At 42.5% G+C, this 23,228-nt stretch overlaps 1 protein-coding gene and 1 long non-coding RNA gene across 2 annotated transcripts in view; one reads left to right on the plus strand and one right to left on the minus strand.

The window, feature by feature from the left end:
• Window positions 1-2,310, minus strand: part of LOC148216649 (uncharacterized) — a 42,741-nt gene extending 40,431 nt beyond the window's left edge. Inside the window, exon 1 of the long non-coding RNA XR_015794748.1 lies at window positions 1,679-2,310. This is a non-coding gene — a long non-coding RNA (uncharacterized LOC148216649). The remainder of the gene's footprint in view (window positions 1-1,678) is intronic.
• SPRY4 (sprouty RTK signaling antagonist 4) lies at window positions 1,168-21,354 on the plus strand. Its single transcript, XM_007428616.4, has 3 exons — window positions 1,168-1,404; window positions 3,475-3,570; window positions 16,240-21,354. The coding sequence occupies exon 3, from the start codon at window positions 16,285-16,287 to the stop codon at window positions 17,173-17,175; it is 891 nt and encodes a 296-aa protein (XP_007428678.1). The 5' UTR covers window positions 1,168-1,404; window positions 3,475-3,570; window positions 16,240-16,284; the 3' UTR covers window positions 17,176-21,354.
• The last annotated feature ends 1,874 nt before the right edge of the window (window positions 21,355-23,228 follow it).

Raw genomic sequence — 23,228 nt, forward strand, 5'->3', positions numbered from 1 at the left:
GCTGGGTTGGGTGTGGAGATCATTGTAGTCCAACACATCTGGAGGTCACTGAGTTAGAGAAGGTTGGCTCACATGGTTGTCCTGCTCTTCTGGATGGTCCAGGCTCTGCTTTTGCTTTGGGAAGAAGTTCTGGAGAACCGAATGCTCCACATGATTAAATTTTGCCTTCACCCTGCTTTCTCGCTCAGCCTCTGCAAATGCACTGAATGCAGCTATTATATCTGATCTGTCCTGGGGGAAAAGAAGAGGAAGCTGGTGGGGTGGAGGATTAAGGAATGAGTATTGATTTCCAGCTCGGCCGTGGCCGTTTTCCATCGATTAAGAGGCCTTTTCTCAAACACACCCCTTCCTTCCCCCTGTCCTTAAGGCTCACAGAAATGCAGGTCATGTCCTTTAAATGAAAAAGACAAACTCCAGTACAGGGAATTCCAGATTTCTTCTGAGCCACTGACGTAGTCTTAAGGCCCTACAAAATTTCCAGCTTTGTTAAGTGACTGGGGAGGGGGCATGTTCCTCCACCCTCCCCGCATCCTCTTTGTTTTTTAAAGGCTTCCGGAAAGCCTCGGCTTCAAGTTAACAACCAGAAATGCCATCGCCCCCGTAAAAGAACGAGAGCAGGCACCGGCGCTGCACCGAGATGCCGGGGGACGTCCAGGTGCTCGCTACAGTCCTCGGGGAACGCAAGCCCAGCACCAGCCAGGAAAAATACCCGCGAAAGGATCCAAAACAACGTTCAACCGCAAGCAGCCTTTCCCTTACGCCCTCTCCACCTCCTCCCTTAATTACTCATGAGAAACGCCATCGGCCGCCCTCGGTAGCAAAGACAAAGGATATTTTTCCACTACGACCTATTTCCTTGTCTTTCACTCTTAACCGCACATCCACTCCCTGCCTCTACTGTAGTTAGCTTTACGATCAACCCGAGGCTGGGGGTGTGTACTGTGGTGCATGCGCAACTGCCTGCAGCTACCGCGTTTCATTCATAAAAAAAAAGGAAAAACACCCGTCTATAGTCATCCTTAACTCTCAATAAGTTCCCTTCCGGCCCCCCATTCATAAAATGAGAGCAGAGCATGCGCCTTGGAACTCCAGTGCCCACCCATTCATAGAATTGGGAGGACAGGCATGCGTAGTAGAGGCCCTTTCCCTCCCATTCATAAAATAGCCATTTTCCCAGGCAGCAGTTGTTGCAACAGCGAAGCGAAGCGAAGGGAAGCGACGGCTTACGCCGCCGCCGCCGCGCCTGACAGCGCAGCACTTGTAGGTTGCTCTCTGAGCCCCGGGTGTGTTTCGTGCCGATTTTAACCTCATCCTTCACCACCCACGTGCAACTACAGCCGGGATCTTTCTCGGATTTAGGATTAACTCGCCTGTTGAGATATGATCTGGACTGGATTGTTGAAAGTAAGTAGGAAAATCATCGCGGGGGGCGGGGAGGAGACGGGGTGAAAGAAGGGAGAATCATTCTACTTCCTCGTCTGATCTTCTGCAGGAAAGGCGCGTGCCCTTAAACTTCTTGATGTATCTTTTAAAAAGAAAACAAGACAAAGCTCTCCTCTTTTTCCATGAATTGTCTCTCCGGAATGGACTGTAATCTAGCCTGATGCTCCTGCGACACAGGCTCGCCCCCGCCCCCCCTCCTTACGCACCCGCCTTATTCAGACAGTTTTAGTCGTACCTGGGCGGTCGCTGGGATTAAGGTCGATCTGTCGGCCGCAGCCCCGCTGTGTCCGCGGGATCAGTCCATACAATCCAAGGGACTTGACTCCCCGGCTTGTAGCCCGGCTGCGCGTGTGAACGTCGAGCTTCTCCCTCTGCGTTTGGCATCTCTGTCCTCCCGCCTCGTTAGCTTGGTGCGGTTCCGGAGCCTTTGCCGGGATCGGAGCACTCGCCCAGCGAAGCCGCAGCTCGCTGCCGGTGACCTTTGCTCTTTTCACTTGCCTTTTATTTCGGGGAACGATCCTGCAATGCCGCCTCTTCTTCTCTCTCTCACCCCCCCCCATTTTTGCTTCGCTACCCCTCGTCTCCGTTCCCTTCGCCTCCCCCCCCACCCCCCCAGCGGCTTCTGGCTTTGAACTCTGAGATTAGCTGGGAGGATCGCGCTGCGCTCGAGAGAAGCGGCGCCGGCTGGGTGTGCCAAGGGCTTTCTGTACCTGTGCGCAGCAGACGTGGAGCGAGAGAAGGAGAGCCAGAGAGAGGGGGGAAGCGTGAATCTTGACGGGGCCTTCTCCGCCTATTGCGTCGTGGAGATCTAGGCCAGGGCTGGAACCGGCCGGGCCTCGCAACGTTGCAAACGAGAGGAGAGCCTAGAACCCCTGGTGTGCCTGTCTGCACGTCCAGGGCAGAAAATGGCAGGCGGCGAAGGAGCACAGGCTGAGTCAGGAGAGGAGGCCGCCAAGGAGGGCCCCAATATCTGGCCGGGGGCGAGAAAGGGGCCTGAGCTGTGGGGATCGGCCCCCACTCCCGTTGGAAGGGCAGCCTAGAGATGGTGGCGTTGCAGCCAGCCGTTTCTTGCAGCCCCGGCCCCTGAAACGTCAGTGTCAAAAATCTCTTACCAAATTTAGAAGGGGTAGAAAGGCTGGTGGATTTCCCATCCTATCTTTGAACCTGTTTGGTTTACTCTTTTATTTAAAAACACCCGACAATCTAAAAATTGAGCTAATGCTCAGCTTGACCCCCCCCCAATTTTTTAAAATAACAACAATATCAAATCCAGAAGGAAAGTGAACTGAGTATTTCAGTTCTGACGTTGACTCTCTCACTCCACTCACTCTCTCTCCAACATTTTTCTTTTCTTTCTCTCTCTCTCCTCTCTCCCACCAACATTCCTAATTCCTGTAGTATGTTCAATATTTAACCTAGCTTCCTTGATCTGGAGTTGTTGTAAAAGTTGTTGGGCATTGAATCACAGGGATCTCTTCAACTGGTTGCCTTCTACCCACCGTCTAGTTCCCATAGTATAAATGTGAACAGTATTGAAATTAAGGAGGTATTAAATCATTTTCGGGATATTGGAATACTGTTGAAAATGTCTCCCTTTCCTAATTACTGCTTTGTGCAACCTATCAGTTGTGCAAGGAGTCTGTATGGGATTCCTGCATTCCAGTATCTTTTTAAACAGCTGCCACTGATCTTTTCACCTGCATAAAATGAAAAGGTTTATACTGTGCCACTTCTAACTCTGCCCGTGCAAAGCCATGGTTTTGTGTGACTGGGCTTTGTAAAATGGCTGCAGAAAGAGCCTTTCCCTTAGCAGCAACTTTCCCTACCTGGTGCTTTCCAGACAGGTTGGACTACAACTCCCATTGTTCCTGGCCACCAAAGCCCACTGGGAATTACAGCCCAACACATCTCCAAAGTCCCAGGTTATGAGACGATTGCCTTCCATTACCTTTATGTTCCCACGTATGGCACCTATTGAGTATAATGTTCACTAGACATTTTGAGAGCAACGTTGCTTTTCCCTTTTGACAGATGGAATTGTGGTGGTTGTCGCAGTCATAAAAGACCCGAAGCCTGATCCTAAGCATGTTTACTCAGAAGTAAGATCCACCGAGTTCAGTGTGCCTGGTAAGTGTGCTTCTGTGGTCTGTATAGCACAGTCTCAGGTGCTCAGCTCAGGAATTATGGTCAATGTCTAAGAAAGCTCAGACTTTTTTTTCCCCTAGAAATCAAGCAATACTGGTGAAGTGTAGAACAGAAATGAATTCCCAGGGCGCTGGATGCCTTTCCTGTAAAAAGTCCGGCATTCAAAGGGAAGAATTTGAAGCGCTTGAAGCATTTGATCACAATCCTAAAATATTGCAGTTTCACCATCCCAAATTTAGAATTTAACCATTTCACCCCATTTTATGTATTTCACTATATCAGCGCGGCACCTTTTATACCGAGGATTTACTCCATGTAGTCTAATTTATGTATTCTACTCCACCAAGGTCACTCCTTTCATACAGGAGAGCTTGAAAATTTGAAGGAATTTTACAGAGGAAGGAATTGGAAACCAGTTTCCTGAAATATGAGATCCCATTTAAATCTAAAAAGAGATATCGTGTGGAATTGGATGCTGTTGATCGGTTTCAAGTGTTCTCTTTAGTGTAGTTTGAAGTCTTTTGATACTATTCTGTGTTAAACACTACATGTTCCATGGGGATTACAAGTAATTTGATCCTCATTAACTAGCGTTCCTATCCTCCTGCCAGTTTGGTCAATCCAAGAGAAACTTTTTCCTTGTTTTAGCAAACAGGGAAATTCTTCTGAATGTTCCTTCACTGTGATCCATCATGTTCTTATCATCTGTCTCTTTAGCGAAGGTTTGGTTTTCAAGTAGTCAGGCTGTACTGTCACTTTTCAAGCATTTTGGAATAGAAAATGCTTCTAATTAGGAGTCAGAAAACCTGTGGTCCATCAGAAGTTTCATCATTCCTCACTATTGGTCTTGCTGGCTGGCACGGCTTGGAGTCAACATCTGGATGGCCACAGGTCTCATACCCTTGTTTGAGATAGACCTTTCTGTCTGATCCAGCAGGCCATCTTCATAATTGAGACATTTACATTCACATTTATCAGATTAACTCTTTACAGTTGCACAAATGACCGCCCGGAATATAGAGCAACAGAGACAAGGCCTGGCTGTTTGGTCAGATACTTTATTGAAAATGTTGCTGATTGGAAGCCAAGCAATTCCAACTAATTTCCTTCAGAAGATTTACTGCTCAGGCATGAATGGGAAGCCCAGCGTTATGTCTTACTGAGGTAGTACCTGTCTGGTTTGTGTACATGAAACTGCTGTAACAGGATCTGGTTTCATATTTCTCCATACAAATTGAGAATTGCATGATCCTCTTGATTGTTATCTACATATGATAGATCATCTGCCCCATTTCTACCCCCAAGATGGTTGCCCCCAAAGTAAGAGTTTCTCTTCAGATTCTTTCACTGTTGCCTTGCCTGCTTCTAGAAGTCTTTTGTCTGAGAGGAATGAATACTTTCTTATTCTCTCTCAATTCATGCCAAGATTCTCTGGAACATTCAACAAGAGCAGTTAAAAGTTCCACAGCTATTGCATGTTTACTCAATTCAGTAGGCTTCTGCTCTTTCTTGAACGGCTCTTTCGGGGGAAGATTAAAGTTTCCCTTAAAAAAAAGTTTTGTTGGCAGTGAGGAAGACCAAAATCTGTGTTGAACTATACCTTTTGTAAGATTTATAAAATACGTATAAGCTTCCAGATTTTCAAATGTGGACATTTGTTTTCTTCATCATCAAGATGGTAAAAAACCAGAACCAAAAGTGAGGGGAGAGAAACAGAGAGAGAACATTGGCTTGTATTCGAGCCAGATTTGTAGCAATTTACATTCTTCAATGGGGTGAAGAAGAAACTCCAAATTGTGTCCTGTTGGTGTGTCCTGTTGGTACCGTTCCCTTACATTTTCCACTGCTCACTCTGCAAAAGCGACAGATCTATATGCTTTGATCTATTCTATAATCACCCAATCCAGTCACACCTAACTGCATGTTTAACTCCCCAGTTGAAATCAACAGGACTTAGAAATCTCTGGTGAGCTACTGTTCTGCAGTTTTTCATTGAATATATATGTAGTAAATTTATAGATCAAGAAATGTATGTTTCTAGAGATTCTAGATGGGGATATTTATTTATTTATTTATTTTATTTATATGCTGCCCAACTCCCAATGACTTTGAGCAGCTCGCAAATAAAAGCATTTTTAAAAATAAAAACTAAAAAACAGCTCACAATGAAAAACAAAAATAAAGAATAGAATAGAATAGAATAGAATAGAATAGAATAGAATAGAATAGAATAGAATAGAATAGAATAGAATAGAATAGAATAGAATAGATAACTTTATTGTCATTCCACTATATGCTATACACCAAGTGCATAATAAAATGAAATTCCATTGCAATTGGCTTACAATCATGATAGAGATGATAAGAACCGGACAGGAACGGGGAGAAAGAAAAGAAACAAACCCACACAATTCAAGGAGACTTCACTCACCCGCACCAAAGGCCTGGAGGAGAGCCGGGTCTTCAAGTCCCTTTGAAACACCAGAAGGGTTGAGGGCCTTGCAGATCTCAAGGGGAACCTCATTCCTAATATGTGGCATTGTTTAATCGAAGGAACCCAGAGCGCACCAACCCAGCCAGATCTGATCAGCTGGGCAGATACAATGGGAGACGGGTAGTCTCTCAAGTAACTAGGCCCTATGCCATGAATAAAATGGGACAGGGAAATCGATTTACGTTTTAAGATTATCTCTAACCCTTTAATCTAAATGTAAACTCCTTTTAGACTATACATCTCATTTCTTCTGTTATGGACTACAGCTACTGTTCTACTTGGGAATGAATCCCACTGTATTTGGTATGACCCATTTCCAAATAACCACCCTTAGAAACACAGCCTTAATACATTTGCCATAGTTATTTTGAAGGAAGATATACTCCATAGCTATCTTCCATTTTTCAGGATGGTGGTCAGATAGCCCCTTGATAAAATTTGCAGTTAAAATGTAAGAGTAATTAACTGAGGCACTGTCTTCCAAGGCTCCTGTTCGTGAGGTGAATTGGTCTAGTTCAAATCTCCATAGCTTTATTCTCTTAGTTCAAGCCTGCCTTTAACGGGAATCAGGCAAGGAGTTTCATGGCTGAATGGAAATCTGAATCCAAGTCTCCCATGCTTTAAATCAACCACTAGAATCGTGTTCAGTAAATACTCCATTCAGAGTATTGTTTAGATGGCCTCTTTTCAAGGTGCTCTTTCTGAGTTGTTTTCGTATTTTCAAATTTCAGTGTTTTCAGATTGATACCTGAAAGAGCAGATAGCGTTGCTTTAAAATGCAGTATTTTCTAGCACAGGAATGAATAGACTGTTTGAGCCTTACTTACCGTGATCACTAGCTCTTGGCCATGCTGACTGTGCTTGATGGGAGTTGAAGGCCAAATCACAGGATTGCCTATCCCTATTTTAGAAACTAGAAAGAGAGCACCCAGCAGGCTCTGTGTAGTATAATAAAGGCTGTGTCCCAAAAGTGGGTGGGGCCAGCCCCCCAACAACTGGGAAGATTTGGGTTTCATAAAGGGTGAAATGGGGCATTAAGACTCTCCAGTGTGTAGTGATCCAAGCGATTGCTCACACCTAGAATTTCCTGTTCTGCTCTCCAGACTCAACATGGGAGGTCAATGAGTAGAGCTCCTGTAGAAAGGTAACCTTGCTTCTGTAGCTCGGTGTGACTTACATATGAATAAGCCATCCAAATGCATGTTGTGGACATGTCCAGCTAGGGGGACAAGAGAAAAGGGAAAACAATTATCTTAATTTCCTGGAAGATTGCGTGCAATGAAATATTACTTCTTCATGATGGTACACTATGGATTTTGCTGGAAAAAATGAAATGGCTCCATTCCAAATCCATAATTTATCTGTGTGTCTGTACCAACTCTCTTGTTCAGTTGTTTTTATTTAAAGACTCCAGTTTACAGTGCTGTTGTACAGATTTAAGTTTTACAGGGCAGGGTGCTTATGTTGCTTATATTGTTCCTAATAACAATAAGAGAATTCCATTCAGAATGCATACTGAAGGCAGCAACCTGAAATCCCTCTTACATTTGTAAGCCTCATCTCTCATCTTTTCTCTGGGCTTGAGCTTGGATGCTAATTAATACTGTAGCATTTTGGATCAAATATTAATATGAAAGGTTATGTTTGGGGAGCATGGACAGAAGCATGTAAGATAAGTTATTGAATTATATGTCAAATCCCTAGCATCTAATTTAACATCCAACGGCTTTTCTTCTTGCTACACAGCATAGGCACTCCATTGATAGGGCCCATGGGAAGACTGAATTATGGGATCCAAATGTTAGCAATCAAACACGCATGGCCACATGAAATTTGCTTTGGTATATTAGTTATTGTTGAAAACTCCTGGGTGGTGAACTCTTAAAGCTGAAAGCATGATTATGGGATCACAAGTTACTTAGTTCCAGCTGTAATCTCACAAGCTCACCCAACTTTGTATGAACACCCATACCAACATTTCATGAAAAGCCAAAATCTTGTGAGTTTTGATGCTATGGCATGATTTTCACTGTAAAAAAATCTGTATTTAGTTTTGTGGACATCTTAGTCATGTTGCTTTTTGTGACAGCAGTATCAGCTTTTGTTTTAAGATTCCATCCACCTCAAAAAAAACTTCACTACCTGGCCTGAACAACTAGTTCTTTTTATTTTTATTTTTAAAATTTCCTTTTTGTTTGAGGCTAATGGTTGTAAAAACAAGGGGAAGAGGTGTTGCCTGGTCCTAATCCCCATCAGTCTTATTAAAAAATGACTTTAGTATTGAATTCTACCTTTGTATGTCCGCATCAATCCCTATACCACTGTATTATATGATCTACTGAATTTATTTTAAATATTTTGCTTTTCTTTTATTATTGTCCATTGGATGCAGTTCAGAAGTAAGCTTTCCCCACCCTGGGGGCAAATCCAAAGGATACACACACGCGCACACACACGTGCACACACAATCTAGTTCCCAAGGGTTCTGAGTCTATTGTTGGCTCAGTTAAATCAATGGGACACTTATGGTATATAGAATGTGGTTTGGCCAGATGCATTTTTATTTTTATTGTTTCCTATTTTTTTAATTATAAGCCATCAAGAGTCATTCTGAAGTTGGGCCACCTCTAGTCTACTGGAGTTGGGCGGCCAATAAATTTTAATAATAATAATAAGTTTCTTGAATCCCATTAATTTTGATTGTTCTACCCAAAATATTGCTAACTCTTGATCCAATTCTATACCTTATTTTTGTCTTCTGTGAACAAGAGCCCCACATCTTCATTTGGATCTTGCAAGTTTTCCAGATACTCAGATTCTGCAAATGCTGTTAATTAGGGATGTACAAATGGCTTTGCATTTGAAACATTTGAAGTTTGAAATGCTCTGTTCTGAATTCAGACCCTCTGTTCCTACCATTCTGGATGGGTTTTGCCCTTGAAAGGGCCTCATTTTGAGTCCAAAACACCTGTTTCAAACTCAGAAGAGTTGTTTTGAGGTGAAAGCACCTCCAGAATGGTCAGAACAACACCAGAACAGTTCCAGTAAGAACGGATCTGTTCATTTGTTCAACATCAACTTCCTCTGACTTCAGCAAACTAATATTTAGTTAGAAATAACATATTTCACAATATTATTCCTACCTGAGCCCAACTCTTCTGGTAGAGCTGAAACATGCAAATTGCAACAAGATTGTGTTCCTACTTCATATGGGTGATTTACTCCATCCCATGTCATCTTATACTTTCAAGCAGAACTTGCCATGCCTGACTCGTCTCTCGTGGGCTCCTTGTGTCCTTGGTGCCTTTCTCTCCTTCCAGTGCTGATTATTGTGACCACCGTAAACTTCTCTGAATGACCTGAAGGTTCCTGATATGGTTTCACCTCTGAGGCTAAGCAGGCCTGAACAAGCCCAAAATCCTCCTGCACTTCTCTCTGAGTTGTTTGAAGGGAAGGGTGGAATTCAGAGGCACCAAATAATGCATAACATAATGCCTGTAACTGAGGTGCAAAGACACATTTTTCTTGAGACAGATTTGAGAGATCTTCGGAGAAAGCCACTGTACAAATGGAAAAGCCTTCATTGTCATGAAAATGATTTAATGCATCCTGTTGCATATGCTGCTTCAGATGTATTTCATATGTGCAGAAACAATATAATATGTAGTTCCTCCCAAATGATCATACCTTCAAACATTAATACAATGTTCAAATACACATTCTCCCACTTCTATTCTAAAATAAGTGCAGGCCAAGAGAAGATCTAGTATGTGGTGTTTAATCAGCTCTTAAATGGCTATAGTTTTCAGTGTCCAGTTCATGCTGGCTATAAGAAGTTATTATTATAAGTTATTATTACTAGTATTGTTAATGTAGTATGCATTTTATTTCAAACCCTATCATGTTAAAATACAAAATGTATGTTAAAGTTACACACTCATCTTTTTTTAAAAGCTTGATTTATTGATTCTGTCGATGCTGGAATAGAGAGCAAACAGCTGTCCACCTTAATTTCAGTATTTTTATCAATCTCAATCAACATTGCTGTCATCAGTGATCAAGGATGAAAACCAGCTGTCCACATTTACAATACACATTTTCAAGTTTTCAAGCTTAAAAGTCTCCTTTGTCTGACCAAGCAAGCAATTAACCCACTCTAAGACCCCATCTTTTATCCTTTAGGAAGCAGGTCAAAATCATCTTCTTCCTTAGGGCACTGGGTGATGAGTCTGAATGCAAGACAGCAACAAACTTTTTAAAGATTTTATTGCCTCTATGGATGCTTTTGTGTAAACAGGTTGTAAGCTGCCTAGAGTCATTCAAATCGGAGGCCTGCACAAAATTGAAATAAATGCTCATAATAATATAATTACCTTAAAAAATTCTTTTGAGATTGGAACTTGCAGCAAAAGGAAAATGCAAATTTCTCTAAACGCATTCTATTCCTAATGAACTTTGGGTTGTGAGTGTAGGATTTTACGAGCTTGTAAGGGCTCCTGAAGAAGACAGTTTTAAAACCCATCACTTTAAGTGATCTATTGGTTCCTGATAGTTAAGGGATTTATATCGAATGGCAGAGAAAAAGTCAAAGTATTGTTAAAATCTGACATTGTCAGAAAGGGCAGTGCCACTAGCAATTTCTTCACTGTTGACTTGAGATAACTTTTATCTTGTTCCTCCCATTGCACAACACCTGCTGTTACCGAGTTCTCATTAGCCAGTCTGGTAATCCAGAAAAGGAATACGTGACGTCCACAAGCCCAGTTTGATTTCCTACCTTTGGCTCCTTCCTAGTTCAGACTGGAAGGGCCCAGCACTCTAGAGGATGAGCCCAACATTGCTGCTGTTTCAGTGCAAATGCTTTTACCGTCCTCAGAGTCAGCTACATTGATTTACTCTCTGCTTCCTCCGTCTCCCCCACTAAGTGAGTAGAGCTGAACACTGAGGTCAACTCAGCCTACACGCAGACACTCTGGTCAGTGTCACCAAAGAAGCAGATTTGCCATTCCGTGTCATGGGATAGAACTCCCTCCCGGGGCCCATGCAGAGGAGAAACCAGTTCGGCCAGTTTGCCGCAGAAATCGGCTATCCTTTGCTCTGATTGGCTGGAGTTTGCAACATCACAAACCCACCCACTTGAGCAGCTCGTCAAAAATACATGTTTCTTTTTCTAAATTGGGGGAGTGTTATTTGAGGGCCAAGCAAGGGCTTCAGCCATCCTGGCTTTTTTAAGGGCTGGAGCAAAGGGGCAAGGCCAAAAGCTGGAATTGGCATTTGAATTGCTGGTAAATATGCCTGGTCCACGCAAGGCAAGGGAGAAGAAGCCCGGTTCACAGCATGCAACAAAACTGAGTTTGGATTTAATGGGATGAAAATCAAGACCCAGCCAAAGCAAGGCACTTTTAAGTCTCACTGGATATTGAATGGAGTTATTGCTCTTTCTCTCTTCCCCCCATTACTTCTCATGTTTACTCATTCTATCCCTGAACTGGTGTTTCCCTCCAGTCCTCTCTTTCGGCTCACAGATTTCAACAGCTTCTCTTCAGTCTTAGCTCGGAATGCTTGGGGTTGCTTGCCTCTTTAAAAAAAAAACATAATTAATAAAGAATCTAAAGGTCACTGCAAGGAAGTGGCAACTCCACCAGAAAACAATGTGTACTCTCTAAATTTGAACCAAGCCATTTCCGTTCTTTGATTTAAGTTTAGTTGCTTCCTGTGGTTTCATGTCCTCCCCTACAGTTGAATCTCTGGATGGGCTCCAGTATAAATTGCACTCTTCCAATGAAATTAGAGACTAGCAATAGAGGGATTGGCTAGTAAACAGCATTTAAACCAAATATTATGCGGCTTGGTGTTTGGATGAAAAATAGTCTGAATATTTTAAAGGATTTTGTGTCCTCTGCTCTGATTTGTAGCTCAGTCATTACACTCCCTTTTTGCAGAACAGTCAGAGGACTAAGGTTGAGCCTAAGAAATATGCTTTTAAGGAATTTCTCTTTGACTTATTTTTACTGGGAAGAGAAAATGTTTTGCCTATGTTTGCACTTAAACATTAAATTATGGTTTCCCTCCAAACTCAGCAACCTGTGGCCTTCCAGAGGTTCTTGGGCAACAACTCCCATCTTCCTCCTTCACCATTAGCTGGGCCAGTTGGGGCTGATGGAAGTTGGAGTATAACCACAGTCTCTCCTATCCTGGTTCAGCATTGCAAGAACAAGTTGCAGCAAATGTTAGGGCCATGCACTCCTTTTCCTCTGATGCAAGCCCAGAGAAGAGATGGGAATTTTCCATTTTAGATTAACCACATTTGAATGTACTTTCCAAACTATAAACTCTGGTTACTCAGGGATGGGGTGTTGAAACAAGCCAATTTCATAAGCAGTGGCTTCAAAAATACATAGTTAATGTTACTGACAGTTTAGGTTACATAGGTATTGCTAATCTGTGAATTATTCTAAAAAGTAAGTTTCCAATCTGCTCTTGGCCATACTGGAGCAAAGAGGGGAGGAGAGGTTCAAGAGCTCAAAGCTTGGTGTGGCTGAACCTCTACCATGGCCTCATTACTACACTATAACATAATCATGATATATTCCTGATCTGTGTGCTGAGAATTCTGGAATTCTTGGGGAACACACTAAGGATTCTTTAATTTTGGAAGTTATTGAAGATCTGAAGTTACATGCAAACATAGTCACCGTGTACTATGCAACAGTAGGCTGACAAAGTTTTTTTATTATTTTTTTTTTTTATTGAGAAGAAGAAAAAACACATAGAAAGTGCTTTTACAAAAAAGTGAAAGAAATCCAGCAAAGAAAAAAACACGTTAATATGTCATTATAACAGTAAACGGTTACAATTCCATATATACTTATCTAAGGCAAATATTATTCAAGCATGTGTGTATTTCCAATACATTTATATAACTATCATTTTTTTAACCTACTGTATTTTGCATAAATGAGTCCCATATTTCATTATACTTGTCCATATAAAATCTACAACTATAGGCAATCCACTTGTAAGTAGCAACTGCAATCAGGTCGTCGATCCATTGAATAAATGGGGGATACAAAATTGAGGGAAAGGGTGGGAGGGGGAAGGGACCATTATCCTGCTGCTCCAAAGACCAGTGCCATTCTAATTCCAAGGAATGAATGAGGCATTCTGGAATAAAAGCTGATTTAGAAAATGGCTACTCTTCTAGCTATTGATTGATTGATTGATTGAATGAATTATTTCTAGCCCATCCTAGAGCAGTAGAATCTGAGGCTGGCACAAACTTCTTAAAAAATCAAAGTGATCATTATCTACAATCCATTCAGTCTTCACCAAAATGGAGAGCAACGATGCAAGCATTACAAAGTTGCAGGCCACGAAATCCAAAGGTTTGGGGACAAAGCTAGAGATGACTTAATGTTGAAATCAACACTGATGCCAAATGGGCTTGTCCAGTGAGCTCATTTCAAGACCAGAACCCCAGTCCAGAGATGGCCCTCCTGTATGTTTTGGCATAATGAACAACAACTGATAGTAGGATGCAGAGAAAGGTTTTCCTGGCAGATCTTAATACTCTGGCTATTGCTAAAAAGAGGCACTGTTATTTTGGGATGTATTAAGAGGAGCATGGAGTCCAGATCAGGGGGAGTAATTGCCCCACTCTTCTCAGCAGGAGTCTTGCCCTACTTGGAATCCAGGGTCCAGTACAGGGCACCGCCGTCTAAAAATGAGGTTGGTGAATTGAAGTTGGTTGTGGGGGGCGCTAACAAGATTTCAATGGTTGTCATATGGTGAAGGGAGTGGACTTATTCTCTGTTTCCTCAAAGGGCAGGATTAGAACTCATGAGTTAAAACGTCAGAGAAATAGATTCAGGTTAGATATTAAGAGGAACTTCCTGACAGTAAGAATTCTTAACCAGTGGAATAGGTGGCCTCATGAAGCAGCATGTTCCCCTTCACCAAAAGTTTTCAAATTGAGACTGTCCAAAATACTTTAGCAGATCCTTTAGCAGGAGGTTAAACTAGATGACATCTGAGGTTATCCCAGTTCTTTGATTCTATGAGTCATTTAGAATGAATTGACATTTGGAGGTATAAAATCTAGGCTCGAGAGTATCTGTACCTTGATTTGTGTGGAGGACCTTTCCTGAATTGGTGCCCTCAAGATGTGCAGTGATTACAAGCGCCAGTCTTACATGATCACTATGTGGAAATTCTGAGAGCTGTAATCTTAACATATCTGGAGGGCATCAAGTTGACTAGCATACATTCATGGCCAACCTTTTTTTTTTAACCTGTGAATGAGCTAAAGTGATGAATGATGACATTATTCCCCTCTTCCATTCACAAATATTTCTGAATAAGTTGGCAGCACTTGTTTTTTGGCTGGATTTTAGGCAATATTTATGTATGCATTTTAACATTTGCTCTTAATTTATCATCTTCTACTTTTGGATCTTCAGAGACTGGGTATGGATTCAACAAGTGAATCATCATAACTATTCTGCCTGTTCAGAGACTAGAAAACTGAGGCTGACAGATGGCACTGTGGGCAGCAGGCCCAGAATTTCTGTGGCATGAATCAGTGTCATTAACTCAACAGTACAGTTCCATTTCAGATTCTTGTTTCCAATTCTGTGCTCCAGGTTCATAGAACAAACTGGTCCTATTCCACCAATTTTACTGAGCTCTGCAGGAAACTATTGGCAATGTCTGTGTTTGTATACTTCCTTGATTTCAACTATCCTTAAAGAACATGTAGCTTTCCATTTAAGCCTCACACCCACTCTGAGATGAGCCACTGTCTCTCTGCCTTTCCCAAGAACAGGTTCTAATCTGTTCCTAGTTCAACAGTGTCATCCCCAAGGCATCCACAGTTATATGCTACAGTCCACAAAAAGTTTTCCTACTCTTCTAGGTCATGTTTGGAGAGAGTCCTTATAGAAATTGGGCAAATTCCAGAAGATCCCTTTTAATCCCAATGGATATATAAACAACCCAGGTTCCCTAGAGAAGCAACCCCGCTCCAGTCTAGCCTATAATACTGGGATTTCTCAATGGTCTCCCATCCAAATACTAACCAGGTTTAACCATGCTTGGCTTTTACGAGATCAGCCAAGGTCAGTTACATGCTGCCATTTTCTGTTCCTATTAATTTGTATACATTTACTTATTTATTCATTCATTAGATTTATATTCTGCCTTTCCTTCAGGAGCCCCACATGGCATACATAGTGCTCCCTCCTCCAGTTTTCCCCACAACAATCCTGTGAGGTTGATTGGGCTGAGAGAATGACTGACCAGTGAGCTGAACCAGTACTCCTAGCCCGGCACCTTAACCACTATGCCACACTAGTATTTAGGATCCGTACAGAAATTTAAAAATTATTTGTTTGTTCATTTGATTAACTAATGAATTAATTAATATACTACCAACTCCCAACAATTCTGGGCATCCAGAAATTTAAAAAAACAACAACATTAAAAACAAGGGGGAAAAACCCTTGCAGAGATCATGAGGAAAGTATCCCCATGGCCAACAAAAGATTGGGATCCCTCCATGCTGAAGCCTCATTGGCTTGAAGTATCCAACAGAAGGTGGATTTCCAGGTGGACAGCTCCTAGTGCTGCCCGCAGAAGGCATTCATCTTAGCTACTAATTTGTTGGTACTCCATTGTCCCAATTTTTTCACCACCAGAACAGTCCTGTGATATGTTTTGAGAGAGTGAGTGACTGGTTTGAAGTCCTCAAGCACAATTCCCAAGACTGAGGGAGGAAGTCAACTTGGGTCTCTCCAGTTTTAACCTCTGCACTACACTGGCTCTTTTATACCATACTAGTCATTCCATCTTTTTCTCCTGAACAGCAATAGATATGATTTTTCCCCCTTTTTTCCCCTTCCCCCAACATTTAAAAAAATTTCCCATGGAGGTGGGGTTGCAGTTCAAGTTCTTTGGGATGCCACCATAGTGTGTGTGCAAGCCCTTCCAACTCCACTTGCACACCCACACTGTCACTTCTCACTTATGGGACTGGCAACACCACAAAGAGTTGCCCTGCAAATGGCCAGGGATGGTCTTGGGACCACCCCTGCCAGAGGAAAGGCTCAGTCCTGTGGATAATGTCTCAGTTGCTTCTCTCCTCTTTCTCCTTTTTTCAGGACACTTAAAAGCAGGGTTTCCCAGTGCTAGACAACCTGAAAAAAATGGAGCCTCGAATGCCTCACAATATGACTGTGGTCCCCAATTCTATCATGGTACAGCCTCTTCTAGAGAGCCGGATCCCTTACGGCAGGCTGCAACATCCCCTGACCATCCTGCCAATTGACCAAATGAAGACCACACATATGGAGAACGACTACATTGACAATCCCACGCTGGCTCAACTGGTTGCTCAGAAACCCCCCCGGGGCCACCACGAGCCCACCCTTCCACCACGGTGTGAGCAAGATGTCACCCATCCATGGATCTCCTTCAGTGGGCGGCCCAGCTCCATCAGCAGCAGCAGCAGCACATCTTCAGATCAAAGGCTTTTGGACCACATGGTCCCAGCTCCTGTGGCTGACCAGTCCTCCCCAAGAGCAGTTCGGCTTCAGCCCAAGGCAGTTCACTGCAAGCCCCTGGATCTGAAAGGACCCACATCTCTGAAGCTGGACAAGCACTTTTTGCTGTGTGAAGCCTGTGGAAAATGCAAGTGCAAGGAATGTGCCCTGCCTAGGACTTTGCCCTCATGTTGGGTGTGCAATCAGGAATGCCTGTGCTCAGCCCAGAACCTGGTCAATTACTCAACCTGCATGTGCTTGGTGAAGGGCATATTCTACCACTGCACCAATGAGGATGATGAGGGCTCCTGTGCAGACCATCCCTGCTCTTGCTCCCACTCGAACTGCTGTGCCCGTTGGTCTTTCATGAGTGCTCTCTCCCTGGTTTTCCCCTGCTTGCTGTGCTATCTGCCAGCCACTGGTTGTGTGAAGCTATCACAGCGGTGCTATGACCGAGTGAGTCGGCCTGGATGTCGGTGCAAAAACACAAACAGCGTGATTTGTAAAGCATCCCCTGATGGGAAAATTGACAGCAGACCAGAGAAACCTTTTTGACTGCTGGAGAGATGAGAGTTGGGAAGTGCAGGGTGAAAAAAGAAAACAGGAAAGGTGTTTTGTCACCCGTATCAAAGTATAACATATGTCAGCCTTTTGCAGGGAAGGAAGGAAGGAAGGAAGGAAGGAAGGAAGGAAGGAAGGAAGGAAGGAAGGAAGGAAGGAAGGAAGGAAGGAAGGAAGGAAGGAAATTGATATTTTGCAGTGTAAGAGTCAAAACAGACTACATAGAGCAATTTGAAGATATCTCCTCTCCTAATTCTTAGTCCTGGCAGTTAGCTCAATCTAGAGATTGCAAGAATAAATCAGAAATAGGCTTGGCATGTACATCAGCAATTGGAAGCAGGACTTCAGTTCAGGGCCACCATCCTCTTAACATATTTATAGGTTGTGGGCAGTAAGGGTTAAGTTTCCCTCAAGGCTTTAACAAGAAAGTTCCCTACCACCTCATTTTGTTGTTGTCACTGTTGTGTCTGTATGTTGTGAGAGTACTTCTTTTAAAAATAATCTTTCTGAATATGTAGAAATCAGTAACTCTTCTCAGATATTAAGCTTCCACAGTGTATTTAAACTTGAATAAAGGATTCAAGGCTGACTAGATGGGTAGATTCAGGGGTAAGGCATTCTGCCCCCCAAAGAGGTTTAAATGCCCTGGATGAGCTTAACACCTGGGTTAGCATTGCCTTTAACTCCTGTTGATTCTACTGCCATTAAGACTCAGTCTTGAAAGTCTGAATAATGAGCAAATGTCCCAATTCTCCCTTTTCCAAGTCTACCTTCTCTTTCTCTCTCTCTCATTCTCTCTCTCTTTCCCCTTTATAGAGTGATCACCACAAACAAATATATTCTAACTAATGGGTTACTTCCTCATTAGTGTCACTTGGTCTCATGTAACAGAAATAGTCGGAAGGGTGAACTCCCTTTTGCCAGTTCCACAAAGAATTCAAATCAGCAGCCACCAGCTTGAACTCCATCCATTAATGTCAGTAGGGGCAAATGGTAATCTAAGGCTTTTGATGTTTAAATGCTGGAGCAAGTCTGAAAGCTACAGCCTGGCTTGGTCAGAGAATGTCCACCAAAAAGAGTTCCTAGAACTTTAAGCCCCTTTTTGCATACCATTTCAGACACAGAAGATTCTGAGTGTACATTTGAAATAGTGCATTATGTTGCTTGATCATTATTGCACATTCAGAGTATTGCACAAATAAGATACTGCTATGCAAAAGAAGAAGAAGGAAAACTGAACATAAATCTCAAGGGCACTAATCTCACCAGTACTTTCAGGATAAATGTAAGTAGTTCCATTCTCCTGAAATAAATTGTACTTTATCAAATCAGGTGGTACACATGCTTGAGTTGAAGCTTAAGAATTATCCTCCCCTCTGCATCTGAAGGTTTAGTTCAAACCAAGCACAATATATTTGAGTATCTTGGGCAGTTGGAAATGTACCAAGGCAATCCCAAACTCTCTTCAAAATGGACTTGTTTTTGACAAAATAGCATTCACTCAGTATTTTAATTCTCACATTAGTCAGTGGCTGCTTAATTTTCTGTCCTCTGTAAAGTAGCACGCCTCTGTTCTTACAGAAGGCTTGCTAACATGTTTTAAGTGCTTTGCAGAAAGAAAAGCTTGAGGGGCATATTTCTGATAAAGTGCCTATAGCTTTGGTCAGCCACCCCTTTCTAGGTCTCATCTATCAATATCAAACTTCCTCAAACTGGTGCCCCCTGGGTAGGTTGGATTGCAAGTCCTATTGCTCCAGTGCTGACTGGGAGGGATGGAAAATGGAGTGGAATATATTTGAAGGGCTTGAGGTTGGCAAGGTTAATCTCTGTACTTGGACAGCAACAAAGGCTGTTAAAATGCTTTTTAGGGGGGAAGCACCCCTACTCAAGGCCAGTGGATTAACCTTATTACAAAAAGCTAAACAGAAAGTCACTGATACTACAGAACAAATGGAAATGACGGGCATGTAAAAAGCTGGTCTGTAAAAGTGAAGAGTACTTCTCTGTTTAATTAGAAAAACCCCATGGCACCTTCTCAACCAAATATGATTTCTGGTACAAAATTAATCAACTATACAGAGAGAAAGGAGCCAGTTTTATTATTATTTTAGGGGTAGGTAGGTAGAGGAATATGCTCACTTTTTATTTTTTTCATGATGGAGTGTTTGTTTAGAATGGTAGATATTTATTGGCTGGAAACTATTTTTAATATTTTTATATGTTCTTCTATTTTACAGGAAAAAGAATTTAATTTGTTTTATGAGTCCTTGATCTTTGTAGCTTAGCCTTACCAAGGAGACACTGGGTGGATTGGAAACCTCTGTCCATTGAGATGAATGGTGGGATTGATCTGCAAGAGTCTTCTTGTTCTACTTCCATTCATTTCAGTGGAGATTACAAGTTCCTGCTGGATTCTGCTCAGTATGTTTTATGGATGTTCTTCCAAGTACTTGAGAGAATCACACGGGGAGGGCAGAGTGAGGAGAAAAGATAATCTTAGCCAACATATTGTTGAATGTATCCATACCTGTCAATATTCAGGGCAATGACATAGCACTATCCATAACCTAAATGCTTTATTACAGCATTTCTCAAAGTGGTGTCCTCCAGATTTATTGAACTTCAGCTCCAACATCCTCCCGACAGCAGGAGAATTGATGTCCAAAACATCTGGAGGTCACTAAGCTGGAAATGCTGTCTTATTGTTTCTTTTGTTCCTATTAGTGTGCAGCAGTACTGATCAAGCAATACTTTAAAAAAATTCTAGCAAGTGTGGTTGTCCATAATGAGACAAACAAACAGAACATCTAAACTGGTGGATCAACATTTTGACCTTTCACATTTGTCTATATTTCTTAGACTTTTTAAGGAATAAAACTTGGGGCTTTTACTTTTACTGTACATAGTTGAAAACCACTTAAATTACTGTGTGGGTTTTTGAAACTTGTTTTTAATCTATTGATATCAACGTATTGGAAATGGATCATGTGTGAAAAAGTCCATGGAAAGGAAGACTCTGAAAATGCAGGCGGAATTCAGCTGCCAGCCTCCACTGCTTCCCCCCTCCTCCCAGCCAGCCCTCCTGTGTAGCAGTCGATCTGCATGTTTCTACAGCAATTTCCTCGAGGCCTAGCAACACTACTGACAAGTTTCTTGCTGAGTATTGAAAGTTTTCTGGGTTAGACCAACCTGAACCACATCACACTATTCCTTTGAGATGGTCTTCTTGAATGCTCTGCTTGCACAGTTCCTCCCCTGCCACTCCCACTCTTTTGCCCTTTCAATTCTATGGCTGATCCTCTTCTCCTCTGCCCCACTCACCCTTTTGACCACCACCCTCTCAAGAGTTACAGAGACAGAACCGCCACATCCATGTGAAATTAAGTGCCAATCTGACTGGCTAATCCAGAGAACTTCCTTACACTCTCCCAGCAAGTCAGGCTGGATCCTGATTCACAAGGAAATTGTTGAAAAGGATCAAAGTGCAATCTAGACAGATGAATCCATGGAGAAAGCAGGGAACCTGCGACCCTCCTGACAGAGCTGACTATCAGCCCCAGCATGGCCAGGGTGGAAGATGCTTGAAGCTGTTGCTCAGCCACATCTAAGAAACCTCAGATTCCCTGTCCTTGATCTCTTTGCTTCCTCCTCTTCCTCCCTTCCCTTCCCTCAGTGATTCACTTGTCCTGAAGGCTCCTCTCAGGTGGGTAGCACCTTCATCTTTCAACAGACAAGAAGAATGCACACCAAGTCAGGGATACAGCAAACACACTACTTCTTCAAAGAGATGCCCTGCAGCATAATTCTATACAAAGCAAGGAGATGGAAAGTGGGCACACAGGGGCACAGCACTTGCTATTTCGGTCTCTCATTGCTTTAGTAAAGTAAAATAGCTGCTCTTTCTCCTACCCAAGTTACTGTCCTGAGCTCTGTGCATGGTTAGGTTATTTTTATTAAACTTTACAGAGAGCAGTCCAGGTTTCCCTCTTCTTCACTTCTTTCCTCAACTGAAAAAATTACCACAGAAGTTTTCCTTTGTATAGAATATTTATTTCGAAGCTCTATTTTAATAGTATTTATTTTAGAAATTTACTATTGTAAGAGTTCTTCTGTTTGTGAAGAAAAACACATTAAACTGAATGTACTGATCTAGAAATTATATATTAAATATATATTGTTAAATATGTGGTGATCGTGTGGTTTTGTTCTTGAAAAACATTTTTGTTACAACAGCACTAGAACCCAGATCTTGGAAAAACACTAATAGGGTTGCAGCTGGTTAGTGCCCAAATAGGAGACCATCAGAAATCCCAGGGCTGTAGATCAAACTAGGAAGGCAGTGGCAAGTCAGTTTTGTACTGCTACTAAGAAGACTGTTTAAATGTGTTTTGTAAGCCACTAGGAGTCAAACTCTGCTCAAGGAGCACCTGACCTTATACACACTCTGAGATGCAATAAGCAATGTCTATCAGTGGGACCCTCCCATGGCGTGAGTACAATCCACCTAGAGCAGGGGTCCCCAAACTCTTCAGCTCATCGACCCATTCATGAAGTTTCTGATTGTTCACTGACCCCCAAACATTTATTCTATGAAAATAATTTAATAAATACTATTGTAACGAATAGTGTTATGAATAATGATAATAATAATATTGATCCCTTTGGATAGTCCCATCAACCCTTGGGGGTCAACACTGACCACTCTGGAGAACCCTGACCTAGAATATTTCTTAGAGGGAACACTGTGGGTTGTCTTGCAAGAATTTTCATACCCCTATGGAAGAGTACACTGAATTCCGATTCACCAGAGATACAGGTGTTTTTTAATGGTTATCCTGTAACCTGACCATTTCCAACTTCAAGAAATCTATTGCAGGATTGTGAAAGATCCAGTCCCAACACAGCTTGCTGGTGATGAGTTCGAGAAAGATTTTTAAATGTTCCCAAAGTCCATAAGCTACATACCACTCCCCCTCCCTCCCTCCCTCCCTCCTCCTCTTCCTCCTCCATTCCTGTCTCCCTACTTCCCCTTGGGATTTCTTTCAGTTTTTATTAGCTTTGAAACCTTGATTGCCTAGGCAGTATCACAGCACTAATTTAAAAAGCGTGGGCAATTCCCGTGTGAAGGAGGCAGACACCGCCTTCTGGAACTCTTCGTCATTCCAGAATAATTTTCTGCTTTTCTCTCAAGTAGCTGGAAAAAGCAGTCCTATAGCTCTTGCTAGGTGATCACGGTTTTCAGCACTCTTTGTATATCAACCATCCCCGCCCCCCCCCCCCCAAGTTATTAGCATTGACAATCACAGGAATGCAAGACATATTTCTGAAGAGATTGACTTGTAAGGCAGTGAGAAGCCACAGCCCACCATGACTTGTCTGTTGTTAGGTGTGGTTGTGAGCTTGTGAGTGTGCCTATACACAGCATCTATACATAAGCACCCAAAGATACAAATATACGTGCCCAGTCACATCACTTCACAAACAGAGAGGAAGCTGTATTCTTTTGAGCCAGGCCTTTGGTCCACCTAGAACAGGGCTGGACCTCCTGAGGCCCCAGGATTTCAGGCAGTTTCAAACTCTTGGTTTGTGGTTTCCCAGCATCAGGCTACAACTGTCAAAATTGGGCAGCACTGTTTACCACCGTTTGGGGGTAGGAATTTTTAAAAACCCCAAACCAAATATAGGCCTTAAAATAGATGAAACGTGTTTTTAAAGAATCTAACCTTCCACCAAAATCCAGGGAAAACCCCAGAAAACTTTGGTCTTGCCATATGTGTCATAGCCCTTGGCATTTTGCACCACTCACAACCCACTGCAGCCCTTGCTTTTCCACAGTCTTCATATCACAAAAAATTCATTGCAGCCTCTTGATTTAGCCCAAGATTGTTGGCAAAGAAAGGGGACAGTTTTCCAGGGTTTCTTATCAGAGTTTGGGGATGGGGATTTAGCTGACCTTCAGCTGCAGGAGGGGTCTGCAAAAAAAACCAAGATGCCAGCCACAGGCAGACAATTGAAGCCTGCCTTTTATGTGGCCCTCTCCCAAGCCT

The sequence above is a fragment of the Python bivittatus genome, unplaced genomic scaffold (genome assembly GCF_059951505.1).
Source record: "Python bivittatus isolate LINGU-HERP-01145 unplaced genomic scaffold, Pbiv_v1 ctg000080_np1212, whole genome shotgun sequence".
In the NCBI taxonomy this organism is placed as follows: domain Eukaryota; kingdom Metazoa; phylum Chordata; class Lepidosauria; order Squamata; family Pythonidae; genus Python; species Python bivittatus.